The sequence below is a fragment of the Gasterosteus aculeatus genome, chromosome 17 (genome assembly GCF_964276395.1).
Source record: "Gasterosteus aculeatus chromosome 17, fGasAcu3.hap1.1, whole genome shotgun sequence".
In the NCBI taxonomy this organism is placed as follows: Eukaryota; Metazoa; Chordata; class Actinopteri; order Perciformes; family Gasterosteidae; genus Gasterosteus; species Gasterosteus aculeatus.
The window spans coordinates 16,197,576-16,218,612 of record NC_135705.1 but is presented as its reverse complement, the minus strand read 5'-3'; the positions used below and the strand labels follow the sequence as shown (position 1 = coordinate 16,218,612).

General features: G+C 44.7%; 1 protein-coding gene across 2 annotated transcripts in view; it reads left to right on the top strand.

Moving 5' to 3' along the window:
• suclg2 (succinate-CoA ligase GDP-forming subunit beta) overlaps positions 1 to 19,132 on the top strand; it is a 67,717-nt gene extending 48,585 nt beyond the window's left edge. For both annotated transcript variants that reach the window (XM_040204051.2, XM_040204052.2), the window contains 2 exons: positions 12,213 to 12,333; positions 18,239 to 19,132. In XM_040204051.2, coding sequence (XP_040059985.2) covers positions 12,213 to 12,333; positions 18,239 to 18,351 — 234 coding nt within the window. In that variant the 3' untranslated portion in view covers positions 18,352 to 19,132. The remainder of the gene's footprint in view (positions 1 to 12,212; positions 12,334 to 18,238) is intronic.
• The last annotated feature ends 1,905 nt before the right edge of the window (positions 19,133 to 21,037 follow it).

The window sequence follows — 21,037 nt, the reverse complement described above, 5'->3', positions numbered from 1 at the left end:
TGCAGACGGATATATCATTTTTAACAGCCATGGGACATTCATTGTTGTTTTTTGGCTCTTTTGGATCCACAGATTCTGTTTTTCTTGTAGCAAGCATGAAAATGACTGAAATTGGGTGTAGTGAGAAGAGGCGAATAGGAGAGTGCAGAGAGCGCGGGAATGAGAGAGTTGTGTGGAGAACAGCGGTATGGGAACATGAGAGAGGGCGCAGAGAGGGGGACCAAACGGGTGTGGAGAGCGGTAAAATGGGTGGAGGAGTGGTGGGTGTTTGGAGGGCCTCCAGCGGTGATTACATTGTCCATCAGGCCACAGGACGGCCCGCATCAGCCCACAGGATTGATGTTTGACAGAATAATTAGAAAACTGTCTCAGCCTGTAATCACTGGAGCTCATCTTGCCGAAGAGGACTTCCATTCGCTTTCTGCCAAAGATGCGCGCACACACAAACGCACTCAGACGCAGCCCACACAAGCAGGCTTGTCCGTGTGCCTTCCATGGTTGACTGGTATACGGGGCAGTGGGTTGATAGAGTGGTAGGACGGGGGTGTTCCTACTTTTTTCTTATCCGCAGAGGTGGAGTATGAAGGCAAGTGTGGCACCTCACTCACTGGTTCACTGACGGCGAGAGTGGAGAACACTGATGATTTTACAGGTGCTAGAGGAAGGGTTTATGGACTGAAAAAAAAATGAATTAGGTGGAGTTTTACTACAGTGGGTGGCAGAAGAATGAGATGTGGGACTGCAGACCCCCCGACCATGCTTCTTCCACTGCAATGTGTTTGAGGAGTGGGAGGATATATGTAAATATACTAAACGGCTACACTTTGATGAATAACCCTAATGTAGATCAGTAACTATTCCGATCAACTGTCTCCAGAGGAAGATAATCCCCTTTTTTTGTGGATTTTCTGAGAACACTGAGATTGACAGTTCATTCATGACCTTGGAGTTAGTAGTTCACTAAACAGTCTCACGTCCATAAATAAAGCTATAACATCGTATTATTATTTTCCGATGTATTTTCAGGCGTATTCTCACATTTCATATTTATCTTGATCATGTATTACTACATCGACTCACTTTTGAATGTAGTTAAACACATCCTTTCCCAAAACTTCTTTAGTGTAATCATCCCCATCAGTCGCCTTCCACCTAAATGGGCAAAATGGAATTGATTTTTGTTTTGTCAGTGAATTTGTTGTGTATTTAATTTGATTTACCTTTCATGAATTTATATGCATGCAATATATTTATTTACAATGTTCTTTAAATATCTAAGCCTGACTAGGACAACCAAAAACAAGCGGATGGATTATTTATCTGACTGTGACTAATGACCTGGTCCATAGGTACCAGCTAAAAATATCTCTCTTTAGGTGTAAGGTTTTAATTAGGATAACAGCTTAAGCATGCACCTGGAGTCCAAAGGTGTCATTATTTGTTCCACCTTGTATGCCCTTCGTGGCATGGGGCAAGTCCCGAGATGAGACCTCCATCGATCTGCAATGTATTCAGCCGCTTCCCTTTTCTCCTGAGGCTTTTATTGGTTTCTCTGATCCCTCTAATACCCGAGCAAACCCTTAATGGCTAATTGATATGCTGCTCTGTTCTGCTGAGCTCCATCAAAAGTCTTCAGGGCCAAATGTCATCCTTGGAGCCAGTGGTCGCCCCCTCCCTTCGAAGCGACTAAAAGTCCTTCACATTTGCATGCGATAGCAGACCACTTCTCCTTTTGATGATACTTGACGACATGGGAGTTTTTTACTCGGCTCCCACTGCATCAAGAAAGCAAGCACGTCGACATGTCTGATCAGCGTTGGAATCCATCTCTGGCATTTTTTGAAAATGATATACTCATGTTTTAGAAATCATCCCTGTCTGTAGTTACGCGTACCCCTTAACTGGTAGCGTAGTCGCGTCAGTCTTGATGTACATAAGAAAAAGATTCTCTGGAGTCTGCTTATTATTATTTTGCTTCCTATTATGAAACGTCTAGTTTTATACTTAAGATCTTTCTTTTAGATTTCCCACATGCAGATTCAAACAGTCAAGGGAACAATTTTTTATTTATTTTTAAAATTTAGATATAAAATTAAAGACATCTCTCAATCCCCTTGTTTGTGTTGGAGAGCAGCATGTATACTGTTGTCTCTGTTCTCCTTTTACAGTTTCTTTGTGAACTAAATGTCCGCTTTGAAACAACTCCTTGCATATAATAATGCCTTAAATTGCAGTTATTTTGGATAAACACCCATTATATGGATAGCAACGCATTAGAGGGATAGAGGAATTTTTTTTTCTACTACACCAGCATCTGTTTATACCCACGCAAGGAAATAACAGGGTAGAAAATGGACAACGTAAACACAAGAAGGTGTCATATTGTAAAGTAACTTCTTACTTTTTATTAAACCAAAGTAACTAGTACTGCACACAACCGTAAACCTTTTACCTTACTTACGTCTATCTGCGCAGAAATATTTCTGGTTGGCTGGTTGGCTAACCCCAACCCTTTGACACCTTTTTCTCGATTCAATTTTTTATTTTTTTTCATCTTTTAAAGGACAAGACGATGTTTTCTTCACTTTGATGGAACCACAAGGAATTCTTTAAAAGCTCTGGAAGGCTTTCGGTCACATGAAGCTAGGTGGCTTTTTCTTGTAGCACTTGATCATGGCTACACCTCCTGTATACAGGATATGCTTCCATGGCCTTACTCCTACCACACAGGTGAAATGCTAAGTTGTTCATTAATTCATTAGAAGAACGCTCTTGACTAAAAGTGAGCGGATAACCACTCACATTTAGACATGCAAATGGCTGGAAGATGTCAAAAACAGTGTGGTGGAACTGTGATTTGCCTTGCAAAGCACACTCATCTGCCCTTTCAATGGCTCATTGGCTCCCAAGATCAGGTGCAATCTGAACTGAAATCATTTGGATAATTGACCCTCTGTGTGCATACATTAGAATAAATTAATTTTGATTGGCCGTGCAGCATTAAGAACAAAGTGGGAAATGGAGGTTCTTTTATATTCAGCTGTTGGTTTCTTGTACTCTGTCTCTAAAGTGATTATATATGCCATTCCCCAACTATTACGCATTTCCCCAGTTAAATAGAATAATTCTTCCTTTGAGCCGAGTAAATCTCAACACAATCAGACAGAACCAAACTTTTTAGGTCTAGTTTTAGTTTTAAGCCTCATTCTGACACTGCAAAAAAAGTATCGACTTATGTGAGAGCACAGAGTTTCTATGCATATTTCAGTCAGGTGGTCGGGGTTTTCTATATAGACCTACAAATCGGTGAACATGCTGAAGCAGCGTGTCCAGTCCTGCCTCACGACGCTTCTGGTCATCCCTTCTTTGCTTTTCCAAGGAAAAGTGTCCATACCGTGTGTGTCTGCACAATGAGACTGTATGTCTCATTGCTGCCTGATGGACAGCTATTAACTCTTGGTGAAGAGGTGGAGGAATATTTATGTCTTCCTGTCAGCAGTGTCACAACATCCTCTGGGGATGAATAATAAGCCTGCCCTACACTGGCTCCAATATTGAGTCCAATTCAAGTGATGTGTGTCTGTGCGTTTGTGAGAGAGCGGGGTGTGATAGTTGGGGGGGGTGTTTGTTCAGGGGCATCGGATACCCTGAGGTGAGCAGCAGGAGACGAGTTCTACATCCCTCGCTGACATCTGACAAACCTCACGGCCGACCGCAGAAGTCTGTGTCTCTCCTCCTCAGTGCGTCATGCAAAAGATCCGAGAACAGCGTTTGTAAATTTGTCAGTCACTGTGTTTTTTGCCTAATTAGCCTAACATGGGTAGCTGATTCCTGCCACTCCTTTCTGTTTTAGTATAGTTAGTAAAGAGTGGCATCCCCCTGGGAACTGAAACAAACATTGTAGTCACATGTGTTTATTTCCTCCCACTCGAGCTTTGAGAGCTCGGTGCACCAGTCCGATCACCTCTCGGGCTGCATGGAGAGCGCTCACGCCTTTTGATTGGTGGATTATTGGGATAAACAAGAGGGGTCGCAGATAATTTTGAAAAAGTGAGCTGAAAAGTGCACAAATGAAAATGATCACGTCTATTTATGTATATCCTGTTAACTTTAACTTTAACTTTTGAAGGTGCAAGACAGAAGCGAGATACGGAAGCATTTCGATGAACTGTCATAAGCTCTCAACATGGCAACGATGAGCCAGCGGCTAACGGCAAAAGTGCCACCAGTGCAAAGAACAAGTGCTGACCGAGCTCGCTGCTTTCCAGACGCGGAACTGGAGGCCGGGTGCTTCTGTGCCAACGCTACCGGTCAGGATGGCTTCTTCAGCTTTTTGACTACCATTGTTATAAAAGGCTCTTTACTCTGCCAATACCATCACTACGCTTCTTCTTGGCCCTCCACACCCCACAGCCACAAAGTGATCCCCTAATCTACCTTTAAGTATGAACTGTGATGTTTGTCCAATGTTTAATTTCATTTTTATACCACCAGAACACAGCAGAAGTAATTTAAGGTTTACTATATAACAGGTCTACCTTCCTCTTTTACTAAACAACGATATAGCCTGATGTTGTTTCTTTATATATATACCAATGGCTATTAAGTTGTCATAACTTTCTTTATCCGACCAAAGAATTATGATAAAATGCTGAAATTGAAATTGCAAGGCTGCAGTAGAGGCAAGATGAACTACATCACTGAGCACATCTTCAGACTTACTCTCTCTGCCCTGAGGCAACAAACGGTTGGTCTTGAATTCGATCTGTGTCGAGATGAAAGGTTGTTATTTTCAAATTTGAATCTTGATAATGTCAGTGATGAGTAGATGTTTGCGCAGTATGCGTTTGGAATTTTGTTCATGGAGATTGCACTATTTTAGTATTGAATGCAAACAATGACAGTTTTGATTCTTAATCTTTGAACACAAAGACAAAGCTACGAGCGCACATGAGGAACATGATGGAAGAGAAGAAATGCCAATTGGTTTGTTGGCATGTTGATAGCAGGTTAAACAATATGGACAACATTTTTATTTTGAAACCACAGCTTTGACTTGTTGCATCCATACATGACCACCATTACAACCATGAAGATAATGGTCCGTGTTATAAAGCACAGGTTGCTTCAACTCTGAAGTCGTACTCCGTATAGTTCCTTCAACAGTTGACATTTTCCCAAACTGATAGGAATAAACGTGCCGTGCCCGAGCACGCAGTAAGCTGCTGCAATCAGAGCTTGTGCTCGCGGCGGGATTCCCGCACACGCCATGATGCCGGTGTAAAAGGTGTTATTTACCTTGATGTGTTGTGCTGGTTGTGTAGTGCGTGCCACACATATGACTGAGTACAGTGCTTGAGAGACATTTCACGGTTATTTGTGTTGTCTGCAGTCAGAAAGAAGCACATATCGAACAAAAAAATAAGTGCTGTGGCAAACTAGTATCATGTGCGACAATGTGTCGCTATGCAATGCTCAGTTTTCACCACACAACAAAGGTTTCATTTGTTTTTGGTCGGACGCATTGGGTTTGTCTGGCCGTCCACTCCATTTTTGTGAGTGATATCTGCAGCGCCTGGAGGGAATCAGTACAGAATTTACTTTGCTGTCATCTGGCTGAGTTCAAGCGTAAACTGAAACTATTTCGGTGGGACCTATTCGATCCGTTCTCGCGGTATCTCAAGAACGCTGTAAGCAATTTCCTCAAATAAGGCATGAACCACTCACGCTGAAGGATGAACAGATTTTAATTTGGTGATCAAAGATCACAGTCACCTCACGTCCTTCCAATCCTCTTGAGTTTTTTACCCATTTTTTTCAACATCCATTTGAAAGAGTACTCATAAAATACTCAATTGGAACGGACTGTGATCTCACAAAACACAATATGGGCCATAACTCAGGAATTCATTTTATTTTAGGCATCTAACACAAATGTCTAAGGATAAAATTAAATAGTGATGGCGTTTGACAGGCACAAATGCAAACTGACGACCAAGAGGCGGCGATTCAGGCATGAAGTCTTCTCACTGGAGTTATTAGACTTTTGCCATTAGGCTGACAATCGGACCTCATCCATAGCACCGCAAATGTTTTATTTCCTGTGCTCACTTAACTCAATGGAACTTCAGCTTTTGTAAACCTGCAAATCCCATATTGTGCTGTAAAAATAAACCTCCCTGTGCAATGAAAGTACTACCATGCTTGTGTGTCAGGAGAGGGCAGAATGGTTAATTAGACATGGCTACAAAGCAGCCGTCATGGCCCATGAGCCCCGCTGCTCCCTTACAAAGAACGACGAACCTCAAAGCTGCAACGGGCATCTCCAGATGTCCCCCCTCTGGTCACCGCCACGCCTCTTCCACCTTCATCACCGCCACACCTCCTCCACCACCATCACCGCCACGCCACTTCCACCTCCATCACCGCCACGCCACTTCCACCTCCATCACCGCCACGCCTCTTCCACCACCATCACCGCCACGCCTCTTCCACCACCATCACCGCCACGCCTCTTCCACCACCATCACCGCCACGCCTCTTCCACCTTCATCACCGCCACGCCTCCTCCACCACCATCACCGCCACGCCACTTCCACCTCCATCACCGCCACGCCTCTTCCACCACCATCACCGCCACGCCTCTTCCACCACCATCACCGCCACGCCTCTTCCACCACCATCACCGCCACGCCTCTTCCACCTCCATCACCGCCACGCCTCTTCCACCTCCATCACCGCCACGCCTCTTCCACCTCCATTGGCTGCAAGCACAATCATTCCAGCCTTGATTGGTCTCTATCCAAACTTCAAAGAGGTGCTCTGGTATGCAGATACCTGGCCCACAGCAACCACACTATATTATATTATAGGATCCTTTCCTGATCCTGATCCTGAAGGTGTACACTGGTTATGAATAAGTTCCATTAGAACTGGGACTAACATCGGGCAACGTAGATGATAGAATGGGTTTAGTGGTAACCGCTCCATGTTCCCCGGATGAAACCTTGTGTACACCCGTCATCGATCAGGCAGCTATTGAGCTGACTGCTGCTGTGAGTTTTTTCCCGTCAGGTGAAACTTCAGATGCCGCTGTCTGGCCATGTCACTGCTGGAGACACCTATTGACAATCTTTGGCGTAATGCTCAGTCTGTCTCTCCGCCGTCCCAAGAAGAGGCTGTCATGCTTCAGCAGGCCGGATAATTATTTCCCTCTTATCCTTCCTTGCCAGCGCCAATCTTAGCCTTCAATAGAAGTTAGGGGCCGCACCACTTCCCATCACCTCTTTGCGTCTCTTTTCTTCTCCATCTCTCTTCTTCCATCTGTTTCACTTCGCCTCACTCTCTGACTTCAAGACCTTCTCTTCGCTCAGACTCTTTGTGTCATCCTCTGTCTTGTTCCGTATCCTCTCTGAGAATAGATATGCACGGGCAAAATAGTTCCTCGGTTTGACAGAATTGAAGCTCAAAGTAGCTGGTAGATCGCTACATGAGCACTTTTTCTTTGCATTTTTGCATGGGTGTCTATATATATATATATATGTCGCCTTGAATATATGACAGAACTTATGGAAGCGTGCTCATCCACAGAGCCTTCTCTTTGTGTTGTGACACGAAGCACAATAACACAGCGGGAGAAATTTAAGGAATTCCAAGAAACTGTTTTAAGTGCGAGTGCTCTGTTGTGACAGCGCCTACCTCTGTCTCTTGTAACCAGGCCGAGTATTGCTTATCTTTATTGAAACCGGTATCAACAACACTCTTCAGTGATCATTTGGTGCCATCACGACATTTGCTTTGTACGCGGGATAATGTTGTGTTGTTGTACTTCCATCCAATTGTCACAGGCCCGAGTTCTCGCGTCCCTTTTTGCTGCCCCCCCCCCCCCCCTCCCATCCAATGTAAATGGTCGGTGGCTAAGCTCAGTGCTTTATGGTTCGGATGCAGCGAGACAGGCGAAACCTCTGGCATCAAGTCCAGACAAAAGATATATGCAAAAAAATCCTAGACAACACTTTGACCATGTAAGACAATTTACTCCCTTCTCGCGTCAAACTAGGACAGAAACTAAATAATTGTTTTTCCCTGAACAGCCGTACAGTCATTGCAAGAAGTGTGATTAGAGTCCGCAAGCCTGCCTTGATTTGGAAGCCGTGCATGTTAACCTGTGGCCCCAGGCCGAGCACGGGGCTCTCTGCCGATCGAAAAAACAAATAAACAAGCCCTGCCAGAACAGGCGGTGCCGGTGCAGGCTGTCTCCAGTAGATAAGACAGAACAATTGCCCTTAATAGGCCACAGAGAGACAAACCCCCATCTTCAGCCCTGCCTTTTCTTACTCCTATCTGCTTCGCTGGTAACAAAGGAAACAAGATGCTTTCCCTTTCCTTTCTTTCCTGCAGAGAGATTAGCGGCGCTTAAGAGGGGTATGGGCATGAAAATGTGTGTTTGAGTGATAATTCAGCAACGCACGTGCAGCTTGTGACAACAAGCTGTGCAGAATGCGAGGAAACACAATGCTTCTATTCCCCTCTGGGTTGAAACTTGGAGGAGAGAAGTACAACATGTTTGTTTGCTGTTAATCAGTCTGTGGAAGGAATATGAAGACTTACTGAGCATGTGTCGTGCCTATACGATGTTGCGCTCATGTTTCAGTCCGTAACGTTTTCCCCATTGATGTGCGTTTTGTAAGTACATGCACATTTAGTCAAACATGCATCCAGGAAACATAAAAACAAAGGCGGGAGGAGTACCATACAGGCCCATGTGAGCGTGTCCAATTGTCAGGGTTACATTTCTTGCACTTAGTGAGGCGCACAATAGCAGGCAGAAAAGCCTGTTTCCCCCGTGAAGGCCTTTTTTTTTTTACTTCGAGGCAAAAAAAGAGCCTTGGCGGGGATTTGGAATGCCGACAGCAATGATCCTATTTTGTGAAATTAGAATCATTTCAGCGCAGGCCCAGGTAGAAGGCACCGGCTCACGCCGTAACAGCGCCTGAAAGAATGCACAAAGATCTCGCTAAAAAGAGCGAGCTGGCACATTGTACCTGGTGCCTTATGCTGAGCTCTGATGAAAGAAATTCATCCCGCTGCTAAGTTAGCTCACCTGAAAGGAATGCCTTTAAGGAGAAAGGAATAACTGAGGGAAAATGCTACAGAGAGGTGTAGGAGATTTCAGATCTGACAGATTGCCGTGTGCAATGTTATTTCATACCTTAAGGCTGGTTTTGTGAGCCACTGTGAGCTGAGTGGAGCAGAGCTGTTGTTAGCCTCTTGATTGGAGAGAGGGCATCTAGCCAAAGAGGTTGACCCTAAATTAGACTTCTGTTCTTTTGGTGAGTCTATTCTTGTGGTATTTTAACCTCTTACGGACGAGTACCTCGCTAAAATGACATTTTTTTTTTTTATAACTAATGAGGATTGTGCAGTCCACTGCAAAAGGACCAATTTGCTTCATCAAAGGTAAATACTGCTATTAAGTACTGAATTAACCGTCCTCGCAGAGAACATGATTACAGAGATGAAAAAGATGCACACATTCGTGCCTTTTCGGCTCTTAGCTTCAGCGTTTTTGCATATTTTCAATTATAGGCTGTTTTCCCTCTGGGCACACAGTAGTTACCACATTATCTCTCTTCAAATTACAGTTGTGTGTGGTGTTGTTACTCTGCATCTGTAATTTACTCGCAGTGGGCAAACGTGGCTCTACTTAAACATTCAATGTATACATGTTGCCGGTTTGTGCCAACAAGTAATGTTCTGTAGGCTGTAGACTTGCTTGCAAACCTAAAGAAGAGGAAACGTAGAGCAAAGTGCAACTAAGTCCTTCTCACCACATCCATATTTCTATAAACCGTATTTATTTCTTTACCAAGCGGCATAAACCATGTCCTACGTACCATTAATATACATGGGTGTCAATAGGAGACGCATGAATGGAAGAAAAATGGTTCTTCCCAATAGAGACAGAGTTGAAAAATGGGCCGCAAACCGAGCCTTCTCCGGTGGGGCTGCAAAAAGGCATCTAAATCTCTGCTGCCCCCCAGTGGGGGCCAGATAATGCTCTGTGTGTCTGTGTGAGACCCCGACTCGAACCCTGTGGCAAGTAGTCGTCATTATGTGCCAAAGTACACTGATATCATGAGGTAAGTGTCCCATATAGCTGTGACTCCATCATTGATTCACTGGGCATGTGTGAGTAACACAGCCACAATCACTGTTAACCTCCATTCATTTCATGTCAGTACGGTATGTTTACCGGATTTAAAACGCATCAGAAAGAGTAAATGCTCAGACTCAAGCTTACAGATTTGGTCGGTTATATTGAAGTATGAATTTCTCCTTCGCGTCTCTTTAACTTGGCCGTCTGTTCGTAGTGATAGTGGCAAAGTTGAACTGCCACACCTGCGCAGGGCAGTGGGGCAACACACATGCATACATGTGTGAACTGCAGGTAACAGGCTGTCAGAAGAACGGTTTAGTACACGGCCGAGGTCTGAGGGTCAACAAGCCGTGAACATTTCACACCTCTTTCCTTCGTGTCTTCTCTGACTGCTCAACTCACACGCAGTCCCCTCACTCCGCGCCTCCTGACACATGTAAATGACTGCTGAGTATTGGGTACTAATGTAGTTTTCTTTCACAAGTGTGTGAATGTAGTTCTGTGGCAGAGCTGTGCAGTGTGTGTGTGTGTGTGTGTGTGTTGGTACATCTGGCTGTGATCACCTTGTCCAGTCTCATACGAATTACTAAAAGTCACAATATTTGACCATTGCTTCATGAACGTGTTGCATTATTTGTTTCAGGCAACACTAAATTGCTGGAGGGGCCAATTACATATTTACAGTTACACAATGCACAAAATACCCCGTTTTGCAAGAGATCATTTTACCTGTATTAGTTAGTGATCATTTTGCTTGTATTTGTTTTTCATTTATGATGTGTACAGTTTGTGTACAATGTACAGTTACAGGTAATAATGTTTCCCTGCCTTTATCCCCCTCGGCCACATCCCTGTGCGATACACTTCCATCAGCGTGAAACACTTCTCCGTGCTCACATAACGGCGTGCTCTATTATCTTTGCATGATGTCCGAGCCTTTGTGCTGCTGTTTTTTTGTTTTGTTTTTGTTGTCAAGCTCCTTCCTGGCCTTGTGTCGTTCTGGGCTGTTTATAAGGAGATGGTCATTAGGATGGCACGTAGAGGACAATGTCGCTCTGATAGCTATCCAAGTCCTTGATCCCTTTAAACATCATTACCACATACTGAAAAAAAATACACGTTCACCAGCCGCACACACAAACACCCACAAGCTGCTCATCCAAATCGCCGCTAACAGATTAGCAGTGATTATAAACAAACACGGAGGATTAATCCTGTTTGCTCTCAGTCTACTTTTTCACTGAGCTAGCCAGGGTAATTACCAAGTGCTAGATTGTTAGTGTAATTGCACGCACACACACGCGCACGCGCGCGCACACACACACACACACACACACACACACACACACTAGCCGCCTTGCATCACTACTTACTGATATCAGCTTCAAGCTCATTTTGCAAAGAAACTGCAAGACAGCAGAAAGGAACAGACAGTGGGATGGTTTGGCAAAACTCTAGACCGCCGTGTTGATTTCGGGTTTCGTGTTGGAATCCACCTTTGGCCTCTTAGTCAATGTTATCGGCGACTTTTCATTCCCCAAAGAAAGGCTCTGTAGACACGAGCTTGTGAATCCAGACAGAACAGTGTTTAAGGACCTCTGCCAAGGGTGACAATAGGTCGACGCACCTTCATCCGAACACCCTTCATTATCTACTTCAAGCTGGGAGATCTCATCAGAAAATATGAACCCTGTTTATTGCAAAAAAAATCTGTGAATTGATTGGAGGAAAGAAGCGTGGTATGCTGCACACTTTCAAACGTCTATTATGACACATGGCGTTGCCTCGTGTCGGCTGTGGAGCTTCCTTTGTTCCCCGTGTATTTCTCCCAATGAAATACTGCTTAATTATTTGGCCCAAATGTCGCCTATTTTACCTGCTTCTACCGTCTTCACTTTACAGAGGATTGGTCAATAGTTGTGTTTCTGTTTGGACACACTTTGTTCAGCCATTGCAATGAAGGTTTCTTTGCACAGGGCCATTTTGATTTTGTTTACGGGGGGGGGGGGCTGCCTCTTGACTTACTCTTTTTTTCTGTTCCCTTCTTTCACAGGTCGAGGCCATCCTGGTCAACATCTTTGGTGGAATCGTCAACTGTGCCATCATCGCCAACGGCATCACCAAGGCGTGTCGAGAGCTGGAGCTAAAGGTGCCGCTGGTTGTCAGGCTTGAAGGTATAAAACGTGCCCCCCCTCACAGACACACACACACACACACATGAGATTTATTTCGTAATGAGGATTTGATAATAATAAATATCATCACTTTACATAGAAAATGGTAAACCGCACAAGTGCTGCAGGAGCTGAAGCGCATCTTTCCCTTCTTGTTTGAAACTTTTCGAGCCATTGTGTTATTTCTGCTGGGCTCTCTGGAGCCGATCCGTCTTCATTGTGGCCCAGTGGCCCAGTAAGAACAGCAGTGCATTTCTCATACGTGTCACATTGTGCCGCAACCGTCATTAGCAGCAGCCAGAATAACAGTCGAGATGCACTGATTGGTTCACCTTTCACCTGTATATGCTAATGAAACCCGCTCAGGTGTGTGTGTGTGTGTGTGTGTGTGTGTGTGTGTGTGTGTGTGTGTGTGTGTGTGTGTGTGTGTGTGTGTGTGTGTGTGTGTGTGTGTGTGTGTGTGTGTGTGTGTGTGTGTGTGTGTGTGTGTGTGTGTGTGTGTGTGTGTGTGAGAGATGGCAGCGGTGACTCCCGGAGGCGCGGGGGGCCAGTTGGTGGTTAGCTTAATTGTCAAGATCCCACTGAGGTGTGTGTGTGTGTGAGGAATTCATACTCTATGTCCTCACACACTGCTAATATGGTTTGTAGGTCAGGGCGCGTAAGCTGTGCACGAAGGCACTATACAGTACGGTATAGACACGGCTGTTCAGAGGGTGAGGGGAATATGTGAGACACACATTAGGCAAAGCAGGAATACCCCCCCTCCCTTAAGAGTGTGTGACATGTCACTATTCTCCCTGCTTGAGCCAAAGCTAAACTTGCGTAGCTCTGTGATTCAGGGACAACCTGCGGGGTATCGTCTGGTACAATTTGCGTGTCCAATTTAGTTTTTCCCCATTTCAGCAAACGTTGCTGATTGACCATGTGTCCGGACTCCCGAAATGCACGGCCACCGACGCGACTGGGCCGGCACGGCATCAAAACAAACCCCTTAATTAGTGGCCACATATTTCTCACACTACACCGTGTAATGCAACCTGACACACAAAAAAAAGCCTCAGTACAGAAGGTCGACGCTGGCGGCGGGGCCGACCACGTTTTCCTGGCCCGGGCCTAATCCAAGCTTTAGCTGTGGGTCATTACATCCTGGGCCGCGGTCTTGTGGAGAAGATTGGTTCAGAATCAATCAGCTCAGCTTGCTAGGCTGACCGCCGGGCAGTGAGAGCGGCCCAGCGCTCTTCAACGGGATCAGAATGGATTAACTGGCACACTTTTAATTGGGGAGGCTCTTTTTAAAAGGCCTGGGTTGATTACATTGGTGGAGAGTTACGTATTCCCACACGTAGAGGAGATGCCATGTTGTCTGATAGGGCTGAATTTGTATCTAGTTGATTGTTACTTGCGCTGCAGACTGACATGGAGTCAAACTAGAACAAACCCAATTTTGTGGCTAAAGTATAAGCGCTTATGTTCGTGCATTGCGAATGTTCGCAAAAAAATCAGCCCAGAATGTACAGACACACCCACACACACGTTTAAAATATTGAATGGAAGCAATCCATCACAAAGAACTGTACTGCCCCCTTTGGTCACAGTGCACACATGGAAATATTGCTCTGTAAGGAGGCTGAATGCCACTATGGGATAAAAAAAATCCCCTTGAATGGCCCTCAGGGTCCAGGAAGAAAAAAAGGTGAGTGCATTCGCATAAGTGTGTTCCCTGCTCTATTGATTTATTCCAACTGTCTCTCAGAGAATAGGGGCTGTTTTCTTCCTTAAAAGGTGATCTGGCCATATTCCTCCCACTTCATTCAAAAAGAGATGCAGGGTCCAATAGTATGGTTGAAAAGGCCCTTTCAGTCCAGACGGTGTCATCTTAGCTAAAATAGCCATCTGCTGCAGCTGATGCACACGAAGAACCATGCGTGTACATTTGCATACACAGCGTGCACTGAATATAAAATATACTGGCTTGTTTTGACCAAATCATCTTTTTAATGCAATAAAAAAAACTATGCACTCATTAAAAGTTTAGTTGTACGTAATAAACAATGAATGCACCAGACAGGAAGTGGAACGGTAATGGAAATCAATGCTGTCCAGTTGCTTCAGATACCCAAACCGCTAATACAGTGCTGGTGTTGGTTTCAACAGCGAGATTGAACATGAATGAAAACCTGAATGACTCGATGCATTAATGCATAACATGACCTCTCATTGCCAGAGACGCCCTTTAAATCTAATATTGGGTTTTTGTCTCATCAGAAACATGAACACTTTGATTAATGGCTGCCAAGCACATCAAAGGAAAAGTGTCAGGATTCTCTCAGCGTTTAATGAGACGCATTTGATGTTTGACACGGAAGAAGAAGGTGGGAGGAGCTTCTTGGTAATCTGGATATGTTGAGGTCCCCGTGAGAAGCCATGTGTACCGTGTACTCGGTAGCGTGTTGAATAGCAGATGGGGTGTGAGCTGCTTGGGTGTTGTATTCATAGGTTGTGGGTTTTTTCATCTGGTGTAGCCGGTTCATTTATTCACCGAGAGGCGCGGCCCAAATGTAAGTGTTTGTCGACCAAAAAAATAAGCCAATTAAAAGGTCTGCTATTGATACCTTTAACACCTTTTCATGTTGTCACAAAGGAACGGGGAAGAAAAAAACCTGTTGCACACTATGGAAGCTTTCTGAACGTCATTTTGATCAAAACTCATCACGGTACGAAATAAATGTAAATAATCAGATTAATGATTCCTTGTCACCTGTCATGGCTTACAAATTATTAGTTTGTAATAATTAGTAAAGTTAGTAAAATTAGTAAAGCTTTTCCAGCTATGGTTAGTCCAAATGTCTTGAAAAAGAACATTTACACTAGTCAGCAAACTGTCCCATGATTTAGGTAAAGTCTGCCAATACCAAACCTGCAGCCGGAAAGGGCTTTTCTCATCATTACCTTAAACACGAACACACTCATGGTTTTCCCTGTGATACAAGGAGCAAAGTTAAGCAGAGAGTAACTGTGCAGGTTTAAGAATCATCAGAAGATCTGATCTTCATTTAACTCTGTATGACAGAATTAGTCACAAATTCATGAACTACAGCATCAACAGCTCTAGCAGAAGCCTTATTATCCTGTTGAAATATAGCCGCCTTTAATTGACTCACGCATGAAAGTGACATTTCCCACAATGGGCAAAAGAGTGCCTGCACATTTGTGTGGATATCCAACAGAAATGGGACAGGATGTGTTTCTATTCAGAGAATGAATATAGCAGCAAACAACTATAACCCGTGTACAGACCTGGTGGACTAACGGCTGCCGCGTTGACCGCGTACAGGTCGCTCGTGGTGTTGCACGAGAGCGCTGCGCTGGTTGGCCGCTGCTCTGCCCGCCTCCTATAGAGACTTTGTCCCGCCTGAGCAGAGACGTGATAGAAATCCGCCCACTGTGGCATCTTGCCCGTTTTTAAAGCAACTCTTTGTTTGCTGTTTTGGCCTGAACGGTTTGTTCAACCGCTTTAAACAATGTGTTGTTTAGCTTGAGTTTTTATTACAGTCATTGTCTCCATGAGACACTTGTCACCCACCGCCAAACATCGTTTTAAGTTTTTGCCAATTCTCCAATGCATTTATATATCTGTGTGTGTGTGTGTGTGTACTGTATTAACGTCTTTCTGCAATTATAATTTGCGTTAATTTAAAATAACAGAAGAAGAAATATCTAGTAATTACCAGTCATTGGCAGCATGGATAACAACTAAAACCCTGGGAATTGTGTAAATAGTTTTGTCGGAGCAGCAAGAATCTTTGTTCTTTTTTTCTTTCCTCGGCTTTTCAATTAATCTAAATGGTATTTCACTTTAAAATGAAAGTCTGTCTTGGTGGGATTTCCTTCTATTGCTCTGTGTCTGGGTCCAGGCTGTGAGTAGGTCTCTTGCAGCACCTAGTGGCTGCAGGTGAACACACACATTCACATACTAAGCGCGCGCACACACACACACACACACACACACACACTTAATGGGTCTGTTTCCGTCCTTTTCCCTCTGCTGCTGTGAGCCATCATTGCTCCCTACTGCGCACAGTGGAACTGCAGTCTCTCTCTCTCTCTCTCTCTCTCTCTCTCTCTCTCTCTCTCTCTCTCTCTCTCTCTCTCTCTCTCTCTCCTTTCTCACTCTCTCTCTCTCTCCTTTCTCACTCCCACAGATGTGTGATTAGCCACTCACACATTACAGGGACAACACAGAGAGCAATGACGCGCTCACTGTTTTTTTCATGAACATGTATGTCATGCAAGTTGCAGGAGTGCATGTGTTTACTTTATTTCTGTCCCGTATACACTTTCCATTATGTGCCATTATGTATTGTATGTTGTGGGCACATCTGGCTGCTTCTGCCAGATGTTTATCTCACGTTTTTTCTGTTGTGCTGCTACTTTGTTTGAATCCTCATATTTCAGATCTGTCAATTCCAATGAAGGGTCACAGGTCGTCCTATTGAACGTCTTGAAGCATTGAGACTACAGATTTGTCTGTGGACGCACGCAGGAAAAATATTCCAGGCTTCAGTTTTTGATGAGAAAATAACTTTGTTTTCATGTGCCAGAGCAAGGTCTCTTCCTGCTTGTATTCTCAGAATTGATTGTTTACGGTGTGAAGCCGCAAAGAAAAAGGTGTTTGGAATGACGTATTATCTCGCTGGACAAAAGAGATGAAATGTTAGGCGTTAAGTGGCGCTGCTAATAGAATTCCTCATGAAAGGTATTGATCAGCGTGGCCGCGCCTCCAGAGAGTTCACATATCATGGCGTCGTAATTGCACGTCAGCCAGGAGAGCTGAGGTCAACCTGTAAGCGTTTGAGCACGCACACACACGCACACACACGCACACACACACACACACACACACACACACACTGCTGGACAATCGTCCAGTAGGAACGCAGAGAGACACCCATGCATGAAATGTATTTCACATAAAAAGATTCAGTTTACTACACACACATACGTTAGAAAGCTGGAACTGGTGACGTTTTGCCATTTGCGCTTTAAAAAATATATAATAATAATAATAAGCAGAAAGTAATCACATGACAGACTTCTTCTCAGACTTCTTCACCGGAGCAGCATGTGATGAGTAAACGACTGTTCGTCTTCGTGGATCACTCGGAGGTATCCAGGTGTTGCGGATACATAAAGACTGAATAAATTACATATGAAAAGGTTTTTTACATAAGAAGTGAAATACAAAAATACCAATAAAAAATAAGTAAATGGGATGCTATAAAAGATAAAAAATAATTCCGAGCAGCAGACTGAGTAGAGAACGCTGATCCCAGATCAGACAGTCATGTGTGAACTCAGTAAATGTCACATAAACAGCCCGCCTGTATTGTTTTTAGCAGCGCAGGCGATTCTGCCTCATTTGACCTTTTACTGTGATGGTCTCGCTCTCTCCATCTCGCCGTTGTCCCCTCGCTCCCCGTCTCCGTCCACCGACGCCCCCCCCCCCCCCCCCCCCGCTCTGTGTTGTGACAGGCTCGTCAGGCTCCTGTTTGGCTGCGCAGTGCAGCGCGCTGAGCCTGAAGGCTGAGGAGAGGGTCTCCACCTCTGTGTCTGGTTGGTTGGGGGTCCACCAGAGCATGGACGCCACCCCAGCACCTGCTGCAGCAGGCGGAGCTCACTTTACACACACACACACACACTGACGGTGTTCAGACGAAGCTACTACCGTTCACCCATAACTTCCTCCATCTGTCATCGCGCGCAGTGATTCCTCCAAAGGAACTTTGTCTTTCACACGCCGTGGTTTTCAGATGGCGCGTTGGGTCCCAACTTGTTACGCCGTGTTCCTTTATCTCTGTCAGTATTGTTGTCGCCGGCTGTAACAGAGTCTTCCTGCGTCTTCCAGGGACCAACGTCCACGAGGCCAAGAGGATTCTGACTGAGAGCGGCCTGCCAATCACACCAGCAGAGAACCTGGATGACGCCGCCAAGAAAGCAGTGGCCGCCATCAGGAAATAGAAAAGTCCTCATCACCAACAATCTTTTCTTAGACATTGCTCTGTGTTTTTACCACAGGTTTTCAGATGCCGCATCATCTCGATGCTTACCGAGTACAGAATTCGGATGTTACTCTCGCAGCAACTATGCAGTGTAGATTAGCAGATTTTTACCTTTTTTTAAATTTTCTTAATTGGTTTGCCCACATGGTCTTGTCCTGGTTTTCATCATGCTTATCTTTGGCGAGACCATTCACAAACTGGAACCTAGATCCAACACTTTGTGCATTCCCACGGCGACGGACTCTCTTTCTGCGTTGTGCGGCATTTGTGAGGAATGCCAGTTTAGAAGTAGTTTTAGCTCCATGTTTTTGGAGGCGCTGTGTGACTGAGCCAGCCTGTTTCCAGATGAAACCGATGTAAAAAGGCAGCAGGACAGAGAGCTAATCTTAACTTTGGAGCAGCCTGTCTGCAAACAAATCTATCAATCATCGAATGCCTTATCTGTGTATCAAGTGAGGTCAATGAAGTCACCCGCTGTGAAATGTATACAGCGTGTCTTAATTGTGAAGTGCTCCCGGGCAAACTGTTTAAATCTGTGCCTGTTTGATGAAGGTGGAGGGATTTTTTAACTACCGTGGCAACTCTTTCTACAATGGCGGTACGTTCATACGGAGGTGTGGAGAAAACAAAATCAAGAACAGAATTGTCTTTGTATGATCATGAATGTATATTGACAGGATACATCGAAGACCGTGTCAAAACTGTGTGTATAATTTCTGAGATTAAAAACAAATATTTCACGGCCGTGTTCTGGTTCATTTGCCCACCTCGCATCAGAGTATCCTGCCGTGAAGATGGAAAGTAAGACGTCCTATTAAACCTTTACTCTAAGTTTGGCTGTTGGACCGCCTTGTTTGTTGTGACAACGTATAAATAGTTTTTGTTGGCTTAAAATGTTTTAATCAAAGATGAGGACAGAATACAAAATAATTACTGTTTTTGTTGATTTGATGTGTTTGAGAAGATCAAGCATATTTATATACATATTCTACACCATATTGTGTGTCTCTCTCTCACACACACACATACACACACACACACACACACTTAAATGCCTTAAAGCACACACCTCCAGTCCTAATGAAACCCAACTGTAGGATGTCCCAGGAGAGATTTGAGAGGAGAAACTGTCCTTCACGGGTCCTGTGTGTCCTGGACAGAGACAGACAGTTGACTGAGACTTATTCCTGTCAGACACACTGACTGTGTGATGGATTATCTGTCAGGCAATCTGAGAGGACGCCCAGACACACCGGATCCACTGCCTCCTCCGTGAGAGACACACTCACTGCATTTTGTTTTCCACCAGGAAGTTTTCTCTGACTAGAACGCTGGGAGAGAAAAAACAAAGACGTTGTCTTTTTAAACACTAGTTTTCTTTTTACTGCGCAAAGTCAAGAGGACCCCTTTGGTTATATCCAACTTTCTTGTTTTGCATACAGTGACACGCTGTGTATTAACTGCCGACCTGGCCACAAAGTGGAGATAGGCACTGATACAAATAATAGCTGACTTACTTCATTTTGTATTTACTCATTTTTAGAGTCCTTATCACCGAGAGTCATCTCGGGGAACAAATTGAAAGGTCTGTGTCTCTGTGCTGCGCCGAGCCAGCAAGCCGAGCCGTAGAAATGGGCTGAAGGGTTCAATAATTGCCTTATTTCATGCTCTTCCCTCTGTGTGTCAGAAATATCCCTGCTGATGGATTGGACGGAGGAATTTAAGGCTTGTTAAAGCGGCCTCCTCGGGCCCTGATATTGTTTAATTCGGTGTCAAGCTGGAGGTCACAACGAAATGTGCACACTGATTTACTCGGCAAAATTAGTGCCGCTCCTTCATATAAATATAGATGAGGGGGGGGTGGGGGGGGAGAAGCTTTGGAGGTCAACCTGAGGATATCTATCATGTAGCCCGCTGTCTTTAACTGAGCTAATGCCTCTGGAGGTGAGAGTGGAGGGTGTTGTTTTAAACCACCCTTTGGGCGGTCTTTCCTTTAATTAAGCTGCATTAATATGCCCGAGGAGTTTTAACCCCACTTCCCATCTTTTAGTGGCTCACTTGTCTCTGTAATTGTCTATTTTGCTTTCACAGAACGTGGCCGTTTTTTTTGTTTTTTTTCTCTGTGGTTCTATGGATGTCAAAGCGGTAATTGCCACTTTATGAAGCTGCCGTCGAGCGCGTTGTGAGAGGCGGCCCCCGTGAAGCGCATTCTTTCACACTACAGGGTCAAGGCTGTCTCTCAGGAAAGTATTGGATATTTATTGAGTCATCCGGAAGCAACAACTGCGAACATATTAGCTCATAATGAAGCAATTGCGGTACGAATTGCCTTCGGCTATTGTACTTCATCTTTCAGGGACGAGGGGTTGCTCGATATTTACAATTTTCTGCCCGTGCATCTGTCGACCTGACCGCCAGGAGATAAGGTGTGTGTGTGTGTGTGTATGTGTGTGTGTTCATGTTATCATATTGATGTTTCCTGTCCCCGTGCGCGGTGTGATGATGTGTTTACTCGTCAGTTCTTTGCATGAATACGGTGCGATGATCCAAACGCGGAAAGGTACGTTTGACTGAAATATAGTCTGAGAGAAGGTGTCTGGCCTCACCTCCCTGCAGCTGTCGTTGTCTCACCGCCGGTCGGAAAT